General features: G+C 43.1%; 1 protein-coding gene across 2 annotated transcripts in view; it reads left to right on the top strand.

The window, feature by feature from the left end:
• Positions 1-13452: 13452 nt before the first annotated feature.
• LOC144784686 (ATP-dependent translocase ABCB1-like) overlaps positions 13453-18139 on the top strand; it is a 1804387-nt gene continuing 1799700 nt past the window's right edge. For both annotated transcript variants that reach the window (XM_078663637.1, XM_078663636.1), the window contains exon 1: positions 13453-13531. In XM_078663637.1, coding sequence (XP_078519763.1) covers positions 13498-13531 — 34 coding nt within the window. In that variant the 5' untranslated portion in view covers positions 13453-13497. The remainder of the gene's footprint in view (positions 13532-18139) is intronic.

Genomic DNA, 18139 nt, shown 5'->3' with positions numbered 1-18139 from the left:
CTTCCCGAATTCAGCCCACTGGAAGCGCAGGTCATGATGGGAAATCTTGGGAAGGGAGGCATATTACGCATATACCATACCCTCACGAACAACGGCCCCACACCACTGGACTCGCTTAAAATTTGCTGGGAGGGTTGACTGGGCCCCTTTGAGGATGAGGATTGGTGGGATGCCCCTATGGCCCCCTAGACCGTCACTGCTACTGCCAGACTTTGACTCATCCAGATATACTACCTCCACACTGCATAACTCACCCTGGAGTGACTACATAGAGCGGGGCTGCGTGCCTTGTCCGAATGCACATACTGCAGGCACCAACCAGCAGACTTGTACCATATGGTCTGGTCTTGCCCGCCTCATAAAATACTAGGAAAAGATAGAATCCAAACTCACACATATCCTGGGTTGGCATGTACCTCACAACCCTATGCGCCTCCTCTGAGGCATTATGGACAGTCTAGACGGGTCCCAAGCAGATACATTATTCCTGAGGACAGCCATCATGGTGGCCAAACGCGATATCGCCATGGCTTGGACGCAACCTGACCCCTCCATAATAGCCCAATGGCGTCAAGGTGTGAACTAGTGTGCAGCTCAAGAGAAACCCTTGTCTGAAGCTATAGGCTGCCCTGCCAAGTACCAGAAAGTATGAGGTAAATGGACGGACCAACTGGGATAGTGGGGTCCATGGGGATAGCTCCTTACTTCCGACAGACTGCTTGTTTTTGCCATGTAAAGTGCTTGATCGCTGTGCATACTGTATAACATTACTATCAACACCCTCACAGTGTCTTACGTGCAAACCTGTGTACTGTGCTGTTGCTGCTGACCTTCTCTTTGTTTTCTCAAAATCAATAAAGTTGATTATAAAAAACAATATTGGAGGAATGGTTCAATTGCTAGTCGGAAAAGCGAGGGAGACAGGGGACATCCTTGTCAGGTACCCAGTTTTAAAGGGAATGAAGAAGAGATAGTTCTCCCTGCTCTAACCGTCGCCCTTGGGTTGTGATATAATGCCATGATCATACGTATTAAGGAACCTCCTAGATTAAATGTTTGAAGTGTCACGTGTAGTAAAATCCAGTCTACTTTATCAAATGCTTTTTCTGCATCGAGTGTTATGGCGACAGTCGGGGAGCTAGGTCATTTTGCTTTTTCAATTGCATGGCAAAAAATCCTAGTGTTATCCCTAGAGAGTCTTTTTTAGGAAACCTGTTTGAGAAGAGTGGATACGTTTGGCAATGTGTTTTTGTAATCGGTTAGAAAAAATCATGGCACATATTTTACAGTCAAGGTTTATTAGAGAGATTGATCTATAATTCCTAGTTAGAAGAGTATGTTTATCTTTTTTTGGAATGACAGTGATTATAGTACTGGTTATTTGTCCAGAAGATGCAAAGTGGTCAAATAGGAGTAGTAGTGGCTGTCTCAAGTGTTCAGCGAACGTTTTATTAAAGGTGGCATTATAACCATCAGGGGCAGGTGCTTTGCCTGATTTGAGTTTCTTAATGATGGTTTCTAATTCCTCCATAATGATCGGGTCATTAATAGAGTCCCTTTCTTGGTCATTTAAGGTATGGGCTATATCCCGTCTAAGTATTTCTTGTTGTTCTGGTAGGTCACATTCGGATTGGAATCGTATAGGTTTTGGTATAAGTCTTTAAATGGGTCAGTAATCTAATGAGGGTTGGTGTGGATAGTGTCAATATCGTCTTTAATCGCGTTGATAGCATATCTTTGGCTTTTAAATTTTAAGTACGAGGCTAACGACTTCCCTACTTTTTTAGCCTCACAAAGTTGAAGGTTTTTCTGTTTATTTATCAAGATTCCTGCTCTAGTCTAATTATTTTATTGTATTTTTTATTTAAAATCTTGATTAAGATTTGGGCGTCAATTATTATAGTATGCAGTCTTTCCAGGTTGGAAATATCATTCTCTAGTTTTAGTAGTAGGGAATTTGCTGAATTCCTCTTGCCAATTCAGACCAAACAAATCACATAAAGTTCTCAAAAGCCTCTGTAGTAAATTCAACGTGATAGATGCCTGGAGACTGCAGAATCCGACTGAAAGAGACTACACATTTCACTCCTTCCCGCACAATTCATACTCACGTAAAGATTACTTTTTAAGATCAGGGAATGCAACAAACAAATAGACCAAACAACGATAGAACTAAGAGTGGTATCTGATAACTCTTGCATTAAATTAACTCTTAAAGACTCAACCACTCCACTTAAAGAGCAGCTATGGAGATTCAATGAAGATGTCCTCTCCGCAAAATAAAACAGTAATTGAAGAAGCAATTAAAAGCTACTTGCTTGAAAATAAAGAAAACAAGACATCACATTTCGTAAGATGGAAGTGTTAAAGTCCACTGTCAGGGAAGTGATTATAAAAATTAAATCAAATATGAATAAAGAATCACACAGACAGTAATAAAGTGAAAACACAACACAAGAATAATCCAATGCCAATTTTACAAAAAGGGTTAATTGTAAACAAGTACTTGACACTAAAATTACAAAAATCCATTTAGTAGAACCACAATTATGAACTTTTAAAGTTTTTAGTAAAAACTATCACCTAAAAGATCAAAGAGCCAACCGCAAACATCAATTTGCCCGAGACCAGGTCAAAGTTGAGAAATATGGATGACCGCAATGGAGCGCAGATCAGATACGAGAAGTGGATTGGGCCCGGTCAACGCTCACCTTTGGACTAAGAAGAAATTCAGAGAAAAAATGTCTGATAAGGTAAGGTACAATTTGGCCAGGAGATAGGAGGTATCCTAGGAGGGAACGTTGCAGTCGGGGAGTAATGGGTCGAAGCAGAGGTGAAGATTTCTATGTTCAGACTTAGTATCTTTTTTGGAAGTCGGAAATCTCAAGCAGGAAGAATCAGGAGGCTGTAGCGGGATATTGCCGTGAGTAGTGTGCTAGACAAGGGTCAAAGGGCAAGTTAGTTCCATGCAAAAACAAATATATCAGCCGAAAGGATCTGTGAATGGAAAATAAAAGCGGGGCACGCTACTCACTGTAATATCCCGCTGCCATATGCATTTTCCTTGTTTTTAATGTCTTGGATTTATCTAGACCACATAATTTCCTTACTTAAATTCCTTTTTCTTGCACTCTAGGAAGTCTGCCCCTTCCCCCCCACCTCAACTATCCCCCTGTCCTGAGGAAGACCCCCCTGTAAGGTTCAACCAATACCTATACCTTTGTGGGTTGAAACGTCGACAACCTATCTACCTGCCAGCTTCTATCCCTACCAGATGGATTTGTTATGAACATTCACTGTATTATATTCTGGCTCTGTGCTGAAGCCAGTGTTTAGATTTGTTTTGATAAAGGTCACATGACCATCACTGTATCCCTTCCCAAGCCTTGCACCACTCTTTCACTGACACTTTCCCTCCCTTACCCTTTTGGGGTACTAATGTTTTCACGATGAAGTTTTGCATTTTTGCTTGATATACATTGTTATGAGGTGCATTGTGATTAAATAACTGTGCACCTTTTTCGAGTGGTTTCCTTACATTTGTTTTTGATTCTTGTACTCGCTGTTTTGCATTGTTTTTAATGAATGTGTACTGGGACCCTTTTCCTATTTGTCCTAATTTCTATACTGGCACCTAGTCCACATGTATCTCATGGGTCACTGTCCTGGCCACTGTAGTAACAACAACTGCTGCTGGAGCAACCTGCCAGACAGGCTCTGCAGCGTAAGTTGAAAACAACCCACTGAGTATGTCAAGCACCTGGCATCCAGCACAGGGGGTCTCTGCCAGTGAGGGGGCTTGATGCAGTGTAAATTTGATTGGATTAGACGGGTCCAGCTTCAAGCAACCACCATCTCACAGGGCCAAGACATATCCCCTACCAAGACACTATCTTGCCCCTACAGTATTGCATAGACACTGAATAGCTGCGAAAATGACAGGTTGAGACAGTAGATTGGATACAGATGGTCTGGTCTTATGGCATAACCCAGATGTTGTGAGGTCTTGTGGCTACACAACTATTGAGAGCAGAAGGGGATTTTATAAACCTGGTCATAAAATATTTTACATTAGTACTGCATCCATGCCCCATTATCAACTACCACTATATCACAATGTAAGGCTATATAGTATAGATTTACTATTCTTACCTGCACATCTAGATATCTTAATGATGTATACTACCTCAGTGATTTTTGTCAATTTACTTACATGTAGAGTTAAGAATAGTTAGAATACACTTACCTTAACAATGCAGTAGTAGGTGTACTCAATACCCTGGAGTTTATGTTTTTGAAGATCTATATTTGTGCCCTACAGACTTTGAAAATGAAAATCCCAAACATGCGTGCACCTGCACCTAGAAGGTGCTTGTAAATATTGTCTAGGAAGGAATAATCAGAAACACAAACGTTTAAACCAAAGGTGCATCAAAAGAGATATATATCTGTGTGAACTCGTAAACATATGCAAGAGTGAAAATACGTATAACGCCAATGTGTCAACTATTCTAACATATATGCATGAAAGGACCACGTATTGTCATTGCACCAAGTCTAACAGACACCTGTAATCATGAAGGGTAAAGCTCACAGTTTGATACCTCTATGTCAATCATCATGTAGAACCAAAAACTGCATATAAAAAACTAACTCCCATTGACACAAGATGGGTACAATATTACTGGAATGAAGTCAACACGCAAAATACCTTAAACTAAGTGTGAATAGTCAGAAAGCGCTTGTCAAATCAAAGTAGACAAGCCTTGATGTGTTACTGACCCTATAAATGTATAGTACATGAAATCCGCTACCTTCGCATAGAGTTAAGGAAACCCCATCTGTATTAGTATGCAAGATAGAAATCATGAGGTACATAAGGAATGCTAAGTAATTCAAAACATTGCAATGTGAATAAAAACCAAGGGGCATATTTATGAGTTCTGACGCATCTCTGCAAATCACAAGGGATGCGCCAGAACAAATACATCACGCAAAACTACTCTTGCATCACGGCGGATGCGACGCATTTACAATGCGGCGCACCGTGGCGCAAGGTTAGGTAGATGCGTGACGCATCTCATGACGTAAGGGCGGCGCATCGCTGGAGTCACGTCACAAGCGCGACGCGACTCCAGCAATGCTCGGGTGTGCCCCATACTTAACGTGCTGCGTCAGTCCTTATGCCTGCTTCAAGCAGGCGTAAGGAATTGACGTAGCAGCGTCGCACAAGTGCCTGCGTGAAATCTTGTAGATTTCACGCTGGCACTGTTGCGAGGCGCACCTGCCCCGGAACGCCCACCCTGCGCCGGAACGCCCACATGTGGCGCAGGGCTTTACAACGTGACGCATCTGCCTAGATGCGTCACGTTGTAAATGGGTCGCAGGGATGCGCAACGTTTACGTCGCCGTTGCGTGACGCAAAGGCAGAGTAAACGTGGCGCAAGTCCGACATAAATCTGCCCCAATATATCCAAATGATGTATTTACAGATGCATGTCCATGTGTATACCCAGAGTAAAGATACATTATTTAATCCACAAAGAAAATATAAATCCCTGTCTATGTTAAACGCTTTGTAAACAGCTCAGACCCTAATAATCCATCTTGTTTCAAGTCTTCTCAGGGCTATGGTCCTATTATCACCCATTGGGTTAGGTTGCAAAGTTGCAATACCATGTTGCAATAAAATGAAATCCCAGGTTTGTTGTTTCACCCCAGGCATGTACAATGCTGTAGTGGACTGCTAAATGATTATTTGCATTCTTGCTTTTTATTGCTCTAATGTATTATTGAATTCTGCCTTTCAATGCTCTAATAGTAATACCTATATAAATCTGGCAACACTCACAAAAAAACAGCACTCTACACATTGTGTGGTACAATTTATAAATTGTTCCAAGCTGTATTTTCTATTTGTGTTGTAATGAAAACAGGTTGTTTTGTCCTTTGCAATCTGAAATACATTTCAATGCCCACATTTATAAAAACCTTTAGGACATTGAGATAGCCATGTATGACTAATATAGTTCTGCTGTGGGCTCATGAAACTGACATAGTATATTCCGTAGTGATTTACCCCTACTGTGTGTCACCAAAGGTTTTCCATATATAATGCTTATAAGAGTACTGTCCACCCTTAATAAATGCCAGTGTTTGCATAAGATTTCATACACAGAATGGCTAAGACAACAATATGGTGTAATGAATGTGATCCTACTGTTGTTGGTTTGTTTGCATTTCATATTTCATAGGAGGGTATCCTGTTTCACATTAATTATTTTGTACCATGCCTTAGTTGATAACTCCTTGTGATAATCCCTTGCTAGTAACCTTTTTTTCAGTGTCCCGTATTCTGTGTGGAAGAGTTGGTCATCGCTACAGTTTCTTCTTAGACTTGTCATTTCTCCAAAAGCTATAGCTCTAATCTGTGAACTGGGGTGTGCATTTGTAGCATGACGATTTATGTTACACACTGTACGTTTTCTGTTTTGAATTAATTAATAAAAATAAATGTAATGCAGCCTGGATGTAGAACATGCAAAGTGCCACCACTCCTCCCCCAGCCTCTAAACAGCCCAGCCCTGCCCCACACCCAAACAACAGAGGGCCGTATGTAGGTGGCCAAATACCGGTCGGTAACACCGAAAAAGGCCACTTTTCGGCGTTACCGACCGGTATTTAGCCATGTGAGATGTATGTAATACCGAATTGAATCGGTAATAACGAATCGGTAAAAAATTACGGATTAAAATTTACCGAAACAAAGAATACCGAATCGGAAATAACGAATCGGAAAAATCCCCAAAAAAGCAATGTAGCAAACCTCGTTATACCGAATATGCCCAGATTCGGTAATAACGAATGGGTATTTACCAGGAGCATGTGGTAATCAGGTGCAGTGCATAAAAACAGGCCCAAAACACATCTGTGTGAACACAATGGCGGGCCTCTACCTCATAGCAAGGCGGCTACGCTTGAGAGCAGCAGGAGTGAGGATCTGGAGACAGGAAGAGCAGGTGTACAGATTGCGCATCACATTGTTCCAATTGACAGAAGCAGAAATCCATGAAAGATACAGACTGCACTCTGATACCACCCTGGAGCTAATACGGGACCTAAAACCCCATCTGGAGCATCAGACACCAAGGGCCCACACTGTCCCCACCCATGTCCAGGTACTCTGCTGCCTGCACCTCCTTGCATCAGGAAGTTTCCAGGGTGTGATAGCTGCAGTGGGTGGAGTGTCACAGAGCTGTCTATCCCGTTTCTTCAACACCCTCCTAGATGCCATGATGGACAGAATGGAACATTACATTTCCTTCCCCAGTACACAGGCGGAGCTGCAGAGGACCAAGCTGGAGTTTTACCAAATTGCACACTTCCCACACGTCATCGGCTGCATCGATGGGACCCATATACCCATCTGCCCACCTGCCGCAAGTGAATACATATACAGGAACCGCAAATCCACCCACTCCATCAATGTACAGGTGACATGTAATGCCAAGTACATAATTACTGACATCGTGGCCAAATTCCCCAGGAGTAGCCACGACGCGTACATCTTCCGGAACAGTGGCATCCATACACGTCTGCTTGCAGGTGAATTTGGAGACGGATACAAACTAGGTAAGTAAATGTGACACACCCTGATGTACACCCTGGCTAAAGCTGTTGGTCACACAAATTAATGCCACTTACATCTGTACATAGGTGACAGCGCATATGCCCTCCGTCCTTATCTACTCACACCATATCTCAACCCAGCAACCCCAAGGGAGAGGAGATACAATGTGGCACATAGGAGCACACGCAACGTGGTGGAGCGCACATTTGGATTGCTCAAAAGCAGATTCCGTTGCCTCCACAAAACTGGAGGTGCACGTCTGTACAGCCCCATCAAATGTTGCAAGATCATTGCTACATGTGCAATGCTACACAATCTGGCCACCAAAAAAGGAACTGCAGTGAAACTGACTGACTCAGAGGACGAGGACGAGGACAACCCTCAGCCAGAGCCCTGCGCAGCAGGTGTTGCTATTGAACATGATGGGAGACAGAGACGGGCAGAGATTACGGCAAACTATTTCTGAGTGAGTAACGACTCAGAGCCAGTTACAGTTACATGTTAAGGTGTTTATTAGGCACACCCCCAGTATTGTGAGCAATGTCTAATTGGACATGGGTTACATCACCCATATCATGCATGGTAACAGCCATAGGTCCTTACTTCCTGCGGCCACGCGCTGCCCGTGACCGTTCCCTATCAACACTGTCCGGTGTGTTGGACTGTTCCTGTGAAGGCATGTTACGTTCACTACGCCTTCTGCACTCGGTGGGTGAGGGCGTGATGCTACCACGGCTGGTGGCCTCCTCACTGTCCCCCCCCCTTCCATAGTGGCCGCCTTAGCATTCTGCATTTGCTCTAGCACTGAGGTCATGGACACCATCCCCCTGGCCACATCCCTGCTGCAATGCGCCACCTCCTCCTGCATGGCGATGGACCTGCGACACATCAGTGATGTTGCAGTGGCCAGCCGGTTTACCGACTTGGTATAGGCCTGGAGCCTCTGTCTCTGTGCATTGACTTCATCTCTCTCCATTGCAGGTGCTGGACCTTCAGCATGTTGCCTTCCAGTCCAGCAAACACACTGTCACCCTGTTCGGCTACTTCTGGACTGTCCGGCCTTGCCCTGTGGCGTCTGGATGAGATGTGGGCACCCTCGGATGCAGAACCAGACCTCTCCCTGTTGGATCTATCTCTTCTGGGACTTTGTTCGCCCCCTCTGCCCTCCTCCTCTGACTCCTCCATCTGCTGGAGGGTGGCGACGGCATGCCTCCTGCCTGACTGTAGTGGTGGGGGGGTTGGTGATCTTCGCAGTGGGCACTGTGTGAGAGGGGATTGCGGACTTCCCTGGCACTGTGGTGATGGCTGTGGTGGAGGAATAGATGGCTGTGATGACGCAGAGCTTGTGGTCCCTGCAGGCATGCTGACGTCTTCATTTTGCCTCCCCTCTGGCCTGGCTGACTTAGCTCGGCTGCTCTCAGCTGCACTGCGAGATGACTCGCCTGTAATGACACAAATGTAGATATACTCACTGCTCTGTCTGCTATGGAATTACATTAAACTACATGCCAACAGAGCACAGTGGTTGTCCTGACGTAGCCAATTACTTTACCATGCTATTGTGTTTGCTAGCCTGACTGTCCTATTCATGAGTTCCCTCTGACTACATCACCCATAATGCATTGTAGGTAACCAGTAAGACATGGGGTGGAGTGGGAGCACCTTTGCCACTATGGGGATTGGGGTTAGGGAGGGGGTAGCACGGCATGCTGGGCATGCTTCTTACCTTGTTTTCTAGCTGCTCTGGCAGAGCTGTCTGCGTCTCCCATGCCACTCACACTCTCCAGCTGGATGGTGGACTCCACCATCAGTTCTAGTGGTGTTGGTGCTGGGGCTCGATTTTTCCCTCCACCAGTTTTGCCAGCCTGCCTCTGTCTCTCTGCCATTCTCAGTTTAGCTGTCTTCCTGAGGTCGTACCACCTCTTCCTGATGTCCTCTATGGTGCGCTGGGTCACACCTATGGCATTGATTTTGTCCCGGATGCCACTCCAGATTTGCCTCTTCTGTGACTCTGGCACTTGGTGGGACTGGGCTCCAAATAGCTTGTGGTGCTCTTGGCTGACATCCTGGATCAGGACCTCCAGCTCCTTGTCACTGAACTTCAGTTTTCTCTTTCTGTCGCCTCCCTCCTTCTCCCTGTCCTGGCTTGCCATTTCAATGCTTGTTGTAGTATTGCAGTCCTGCTTGTGGCTGTGTGGCTGTGTTGCTGCTGGCTCCTCAGCTCACCTGCCTGCCTGCCTGCCTCACTGTGAGCTCCAGGTCCTGTGCACCTGGCTGGGTGTGGCCACTTCCTGTTTGGGAGGTAATTGGGTGAATCAGGATTGGCTGATTCGACAAATTACGATTTTTTGAATTACCGAATCGGTATTTCCGATTCGGTAATGGATTCTGTAACACCGATTCGGTATTTGCCTTTCTTTAAATGATATTTTGTATTTAATACCGATTTTTAACGAATCGGTAAACTTTAACGAAATTTTATGTACATCGCGTTTACCGATTCCTTAATACCGATTCGGTAAAATTCGGTATTAAGGATTCGGTATTCTCCATTTACCTACGTATGGCCCAGAGTCAGTAAATTTAAATAAAATTATACCAACGTTAAGTAATTATAATTTTGTTTCAGTGAGCAGTGGGGCGATGCTCCTTCGCCTTAGCGAAAGAGCCGCCCCTGCCTCTTAGGTCCATAAGCGATTTATTGAGGCTGTTCAAGAAAGTTTACAGGGCTTCTAGTTCTTTATAGTCTGTTGGTCTGCTGTTGATTGTGATCCAGATCGAAGATACTTCATTTGGCCGAATCTAGGCCTTGATTTACTAAGTCTGTGAGTTGCCCTAGAGTCGTGCAAGGAGACATAGGACAATGCAAAGGCTTATTTGGAATTTGCAAGCCATGTGAGGCCAGATTTATGTGGTCGTGTGTGACTTTGTAGAGAAATGTAACACAACTTCACTACTTGTGCTGCGTAATGTTACAATTCAACTTGGGATGCGTTCCGCAAATGGGTCATTCACAAATGCTTTGTGGCACATTCTTAGATTTACTAAAGCAATTAAATATGGGAATGGATCAAAATACTATGCCTTTCTCAGCTCGGTGTAACTGAGGAACACCTTAATTTCTCCTTGTTATTGCCCCTTTCACCATGTGCTGCATTCTACAGAACACATAGAAGAGGAAAATGCCTCTAAATATTGTGTTTGTGCTGGAAGGTGTCCATTTGTGCATTAACACAATCCTTCCTATAATGCAGACACTCTTGCTCTATGAAGCACACAGTAAATATGGAGCATTTCTCCCTTTCATGCAATGCAGCACAGCAACTTTGCTTGCTGACATGTGGTCTGTGAAAGATTTGAAAGCAAGAGAGCAATACTACCGATAATATGCAGACCACTTCTTCTGTAAACAAAATTGCTGAGAACAACTATTGAGAGTGATAAAGAGAAATCCAGACTTCAAATCAATGTCCAAAAATGCAACTATAACTTGAACCCAAACTCATAAAACCCAGACACTGCAAGGAGTAGCCGCCAGATGCTTAGACATACTCCTTACATCTTTTGACAGCTGATTGTTGGTAATTATTGGTTACTACTAGAGATGCTGAAATATCCCTACATTCGCTCCTCTTTTCGTGAATAGATGGGGATACATATGTATAAGCTCAGACATCACAGAAGTTACACATGAAGCTACCAACATCATGCCTTTTACAGAAGGAAGGCTGTTTTTTATCATTACCGTTATTACTGATGCTGTTGAAAATTTTTCATCACTGTTCAAATGTTTATCCTGAACCCAAAAAAGACAGTCTTGAAACACACCGACTCACCCGCCTCTCTCAATACCCTAGTGTATGCGCTTTCCACCCACCCCAATCCTCCGCTCCCAACCCATTGAGTTAGGGCCTTTACTCTTCATGTTGGATAATGTACTAGGACCACTGGCACAGGGAGGATTTATAATATAACCTTATAGCCCGCAATACCGGCTATTAAAGGCTCGCTCCAGCGTTAATGGCCTGAGCCAAAAGGCGAGGGCTTTTAACAAGGGAGCAGGACTTTAATACCCAGCTACAAAGGGCTAAAAGGATATTAGAACATTCTGCCATTAGAGGGCAGAATGTTCTAACAAATAAAACAAAGTCTTCAGGAATCCCCTCACCCTCCCTGAAGCCTTTGTTCACAACCACAGCTGTGAACAAAGAAACATTGGAATGTTGGAGCTCCGGGCTTAACCAGCCATTATACGCCCGGAGCTACTCCCTTGTTTTCACTGGAGCTTTCAACTTTCCAATGTTCCTCGAGCCTTTAACACTGGAGCGGACCTTTAATAACCAGTACGGGCAAAGACTTCCTCTATACAGTTATAGAATGACAACCTGACAGGCAGGAGGAGGAAACCCATCACCCGACCTATAAGCAAGAAAGTTTACATCAAAAGACCTCGTCAGCTTTCACGCTAAATCTATGAAGAGTCCCTCACTTAGATATCCGTTTTAGAATTGGTAATGTTCAGATGACCCAAGAGAAACAAGTGGAGCCTCAGCTCACAAGTGACCGGAGATCGAATCTGGGTCTGTGCCCCCGGGCAGACTACAGAGACAGTTCAGTACCCAGTCATCCATCCTATTTTAGGACTCTTGTCTTCCTCTATACTCTTTCCCATGCCACATAGCACTGTCCTGTCTGATTGCACGCCCTGCAATCTTCCTCCTGCAATAGGTATAACACAAATCAGGAAGACCCACCTTAAAATTAGAAACTAGTTTCATCCTCTCCCCATCGTCAGCTTTTCCTTAGGGATGGGGAAATCTAGATTGAAGTACACACTTATTTCATACTAGCCTACGGGTACTACTTTCCTTTCATTCTATAGCACTTAAACAAAACAAGGCTATCACAAAATAGGACACCACGAACTCTATTAATATGTGCGCTCAATACTATGTAATTCACACCAAAGTGTTGTAATGCTTGGTTTTAACAAATGATGGGGCATATTTACAATAACTGGCGCATCCCTGCAAATCAGCAGGGATGCGCCAGTTATTGTGCGCCACAGCTCCGCATCATGGATGCGCCGCATTTAAAATGCGCCGCACCATGGTGCAAAAATGGCACAGATACGTGACGCATCTGTGCCGTAAAAGTGACGCATTGTTGGAGTTGCGTCGCAAGCGCGACGCAGCTCCAGCAATGCTCTGGGGGCCCTATCTAGTTAATGCTGCGTCAAGCCGTACGTCTGCTTCAAGCAGGCGCAGGGTTTTGACGTAGCATTGGCCTAAAAGTGACTGAGTGAAATCTTGTAGATTTCACTCAGCCACTTTTAGGAGGCGTTCCTGCGCCGGAACGCCCCCCTCTGCACAGGAACGCCTACATGTGGCGCAGGGCATTACAACATGATGCAGCTCCCAGATGCGTCACGTTGTAAGTACCCCTGCACCATGGAGCAAGATTTGCGCCGCCGCTGCGTCACGAAAGTGACGCAACGGCGGCGTAAATGAGGCGCAAGGGGCTTGTAAATCTGCCCCTATGTGTCTATTTAAAGTGCATAGCTACTATCTTTCTGTTCTTTTTCATTGAGTATCACGGGTTTATTTATTTGTGGATGTATAACGTCTATTATCAAACAGAACTGCGCATCTGCTCAAGCCGCATTAAATAAATGCCTAAGAAACTTCATTAGTTGATGGAAGTAAAGAAACATGACTTAAAATAAAATGAAACAGTGCACCACCGCCTGAACGAATCTTACACTAATAAATATACAAGATCATATTTTAACATTGTATTTATGTTTTTGCAGTAAACCGCATTTTCTTTGGCTGTGTATGTGTCCTCGAAAATCATAAGGAGTTTAGATGAAGGAGGACGCCGTGGATATAAATGAACTCGGTATGTACTTATTTTAACTTGGCAATTCTCTGTAGCTTTGGCAAATCGATCATCGTTGTTTAAATACTCTTTTAATTCCATTTAATTTCCGCAGACTTTTATAAAGCAGTTCTGAGTAATTCTCCTTTGCGTCCTTTTTCTTCAGTGGTGTTTTCACCAAGAGTACATATTATGCAATCGAAGTAGAAAGTCTCTTCTTGAATTAAATTAGAGCTGTCTTCTTAAATTAAATCAGATAGCAAGTGTAAGATATTGGGTTATTAATTAAGAGGGATACAAACACCACTCAGGAAAAAAAACACAGTCCTTGTCAGGGTGGACCACAAAAGTAGCCAAGTTAACCTGTTTACCCCTGTGCTAGCCAGGCACAAAAGCAGTCAGACTTAACTTAGGCTCTCATTATGATGTTGGCGGTCAGAATACCGACTGCTATGGCAGTGCTCAGGAGACAGCTGACAAGCAGTCTGACTGCTGAATTAGGATGGGACCACCTAGTGGCAGTGGGAAAGTGCTCTTTACAACGGCGGCTTCTGCTGCAGCCCAGGAAGAGGGCCGCAGCACAAACTGCTGTGCAAAAGAGCTTTTTGTGCACATCTATGCACCATGTGTCATGCACCAATTAGTGCATGGCATGCGGTGCATAGATGTGAGTTGGGGCACTACTTGTGCCCTCAGGACTAATTTGCAGTGGCCCACAATGAAAAGGCGGGGGGAAAGGGACATCTTAGTACTGACGGCGGTGCCTGCCTTGGCACCACTGCCATTCAGGAACTGCGATGCCGACCACTGCACCGTCTATGTTTCCGGTAGAGGTGGTGGTCTCCCCTCTGACCGCTTGTGCTCCAACCACAGGTATTGAAATCTGTTGGTTGGACCGCAGGGCTGTCTGTCAATCGGACTGCCACCGATGGCCTGTTGGTGGCAGTCTTACCAACATCGTAATGAGGGCCATAGAGGCCATGTATAAAGTATCTATGCATCACACAAACAGTAAGTAAAAACACAACTAAAGAAAAATGGGCAACCAAGTTTGAAAAATCAAGTATCTTTTAATAAATAAAATGGCACTAAAAAAACAAAATCTAATGAGTAGAGCTGAAGATATCGATTTTTAAATTTTCTAGTGAAAATAGTGCCAAGAAGCAGGAAACATCACTTGGGGTTCTCTGGCTGCGCTTGGCCGTGGGAAATTCACAAGTTCAGGCCAACCGTGATGCACCACGGGTCTGCTACTATGACAAGGTTTGTCCCACTAAAGCATGGAAAGAGTAATAAAGAGAAAAGTTTAGGTTAGGTTCAAATTAAGACCCACTGTAGCACAGAAACAGTAATAAAGTAATAACACAACACAAGAAAATGTATAACTAATTTAGAAAAATAGAGTACAGTTTAATAAATATAACGTGACCAAAGGGAACACAATCTAATCAGTAGAAACACACATATTGTTTTTTAAAGTTTGTGGTGAAAGAAGCAGAAAACTTGTGGTTATCTGGTAGCGCTGGATCAGGCAAAAGTCACAAGTTTAAGCCAACCATTCTGGAGCTTGGGCTGGATTTAGGGACCTGGGTAGCTCCACTGAAGTGTTACCTTCTCAAGTCCAGGGCAAAGAGTTCTGTTCCCCTTGGAGGAGGCCTCAAGGAGCAAGCTTTCAGTGTGAAGAGCAGGTCAGGCGTCACGGATGGTCATTGCTACAGCATAAAGAGCCGGTCGTCACTGGAGCTTTGCATTGGATCATCACAGACAAATGCTATTGGTGCGAAGAGCAGGTCGCTCTGGAGCTTCGCATTGGCAGTCATTGCAGGAGGCCTGGTCTTGGCACGAACAGGTCCATTCGGGGTCCCTAAGAACCCAAACCTCAGGATGTATACCCTTTTCTTGTGGAGGAGCTCTTACTGATGCCTTCAGTGGTCCTGGATCTGTGTGTGCACCTCTAGAGGACCAGGTCGTACTCCAGAAGAGCCCAGCAGCAGGGCTGAGGCAGGCCCAGGCAGGTCCAGTGGCTGCCGGTCAGCTGGGCAGTTGCAGGCAGGTTTCTGGAAGTTTGTTGTGTCCAAAGGCAAGCAGTTCCAATTTTCTTTGTTCAGAGGGCAACACAGTCCTTCAAGCAGCAGGGCAGTCCTTCTGGCACCAGGATAGTCCTTCATCTGAATCTTTGACAGGCCCAGCAGTGTTCTAATGAATGGTTCAGAAGATCCTTCTTTTATGCCTGGTGCCAGTCATTGTGGGGGTGGGGATTCCATGACCTCCCGCCAAAACTGATTCTGGTCAGTTCTTCCCCTTCCCCTAGGTTTGGCTCTAAACTGTCTAGGGTCACAAAGTGAAGGGTAGACCTGATATCAGGTCCCTTTGTGTTTGCTGTGGATAATTGGGGCACGGGGCAGCTCCTCCACAGCAATCATGTCAGGAAGACCCTCTTCCAACTATACTCAGGTCCCAATATTCACTGTCTGGGTCCAGTACACATTCTTGATGGGGAAGCCATTGACAAGCTCAGGCAGCTGGAAACCCACAGAAAGGCCACAGAACTTTGCGAAGATAAATGCCAACTTTCTAAATGTGGCTTTTTTTTAAAATTATGATTACAATCTGATGTTACTATTAAAGAGGATTTTAAATATAATTTATTTGGGTGTATCTGCTCCCAATATGAAGTTAGCACTTATTAATTAAAATAAGGTAACCCAGTGTTTGTCTATGTAATAAAAAGCCCTACTGCCATAAAAAACAGCTTTAGATGTTTCTCACTGCAATGGTTTGTAAAACCTGAGTACACATGTCTTAATTTTTAAATACTGTGTGCCCTGCCCAATGAGCGGTTACGACCTACATTGGAGATGAATGAATGATGCTTTAGGCGTGCTGAAATGTTTATTTGTCCAGGTCAAAATGGCAGTTTTAAAACTGTGCTGCAGGCAGCAGTGGCAAGCTTGAGACATATTTTAAAAGGCTACTTTAGTGGGTGATACAATGATGGCTGCAGCCCACTAGTAGCATTTAATTTACAGTCCCTAGGCATGTGTATTATGATATACTAGGGACTTACAAGAAAATTAAATAAACCAATCACGACTGGGCAACTTATGCTATGTTTAAAGGAGCAAGCACAAGCTCATTATTACTGGTTAGAAGGGAAAAGTCATAAAAGCCAACAACAACGAGTTCAACAAAAGAAGACAGAAGGAAGGAAAAAATGTTTTGGGTGACTTTACAGAAAGGGTCAGGTCCAACAGCAAGCAGTTTAATTCAACAACACATTTATGGAATAGTCTTCCCATGGTATCGCAATTTATGGAGCTAGTGGGTGTGGATCTAGATCATGAATATTGATTTCACACTATTGCGGCACACTAATATCGTAGACAAAATATCTTAAATTTTCAATTCTTGTGTTGTTTAGTTTTTACTTTTTTTTTCTAATTTTAAATTATTGGTATTATCCAATAATGAAATGTAAATTTATTTTCAAAACACTTATAAAATTGCATTTATTATATTTACTTTTTTATTTTATTTTGCACATTTTGTGGGATGTCTTTTTATTTATTTTCATCTTTCTGCCATTTGTTTGCTAGCTTGTTTTTATTATTTTATGGTGTCCTGCATTTTGTGCTGGTTGTGGAGTTTGTGATCACATTGTCTCTTTATTGGTCTTTGATTTGGGTAAGACTATTTCCCAATTATATTTTCCAAGGATTTAGTGGTTGGTGGTATGAATTATGAGATAAATAGGCTAGGTTTTGTTAAAGACTGTTAATATTTATGTTTTGTTTGTTTGTTGGTGTAATATGTGTTAGGTTTCAAGGTACTGTGGTAGGCCTCATTGCAAAAAGTAATATTTTTACAGATTTTATATTTGTTTTGATCAATTTAATATTGTTTGTAATTATTTTCTACTGTGATGTGTTTTACATGAGGGTTGTTAAGGTTCTTTTGATCAGTTAATATGTTTTTCATTTAAAGGATTTTCTTTTGGACATCAGACAGAATTTCTAACTTGAATGTGTTTTATTACATTTTTCAAGGGAAAACACATGATCATTAATGTCTTTTTACTTTATTTTTGACTTGCTTGTTTTCCTGGTTTGTTCGTGTATTTTTTCTTGTTTTTCAGGTTTTGGATAGATTCTCTGAATCATTAGAGTCTTATAGAATGTTCTAATTTTGGCTGGTTTATTTCTGCTTATTTGGGGAATGCAACACGTTTTTATCTATACTTCTTTGGGATTGAAATTGTGTCTTTTTTACTCTTTATTTTTTGGGTGTTAATTTGTCAATGACATATATTTTGATTCATTTTGTATATTTATGAGTTTTCTTTCTATTAGGATATGTGTATGGGTGAGCGGAAAGTGTTAAAATACTTTAGAATATTTTGGCTTGTGTGTTTTGTTATTTTGAAAAATTGATGATAGCATTTTTCATTATCAATCCAAATACTGATCTTTTGACTTAGATATTTATTCAGATTAATATTTGAACACTGTTTAATAATATGTTTTAGGTTTGTTATGCCAGGAAGTTGGCCAGTTGTCTGTTTATAAACCTTTAGTGCTGCATTACAAGTACGCAAAAAACACAGTTGATGGACAGAATGTAGAACAATGT

The sequence above is a fragment of the Lissotriton helveticus genome, chromosome 10 (assembly GCF_964261635.1).
Source record: "Lissotriton helveticus chromosome 10, aLisHel1.1, whole genome shotgun sequence".
NCBI lineage: Eukaryota > Metazoa > Chordata > Amphibia > Caudata > Salamandridae > Lissotriton > Lissotriton helveticus.
This window is presented reverse-complemented; position numbering and strand designations above follow the sequence as displayed.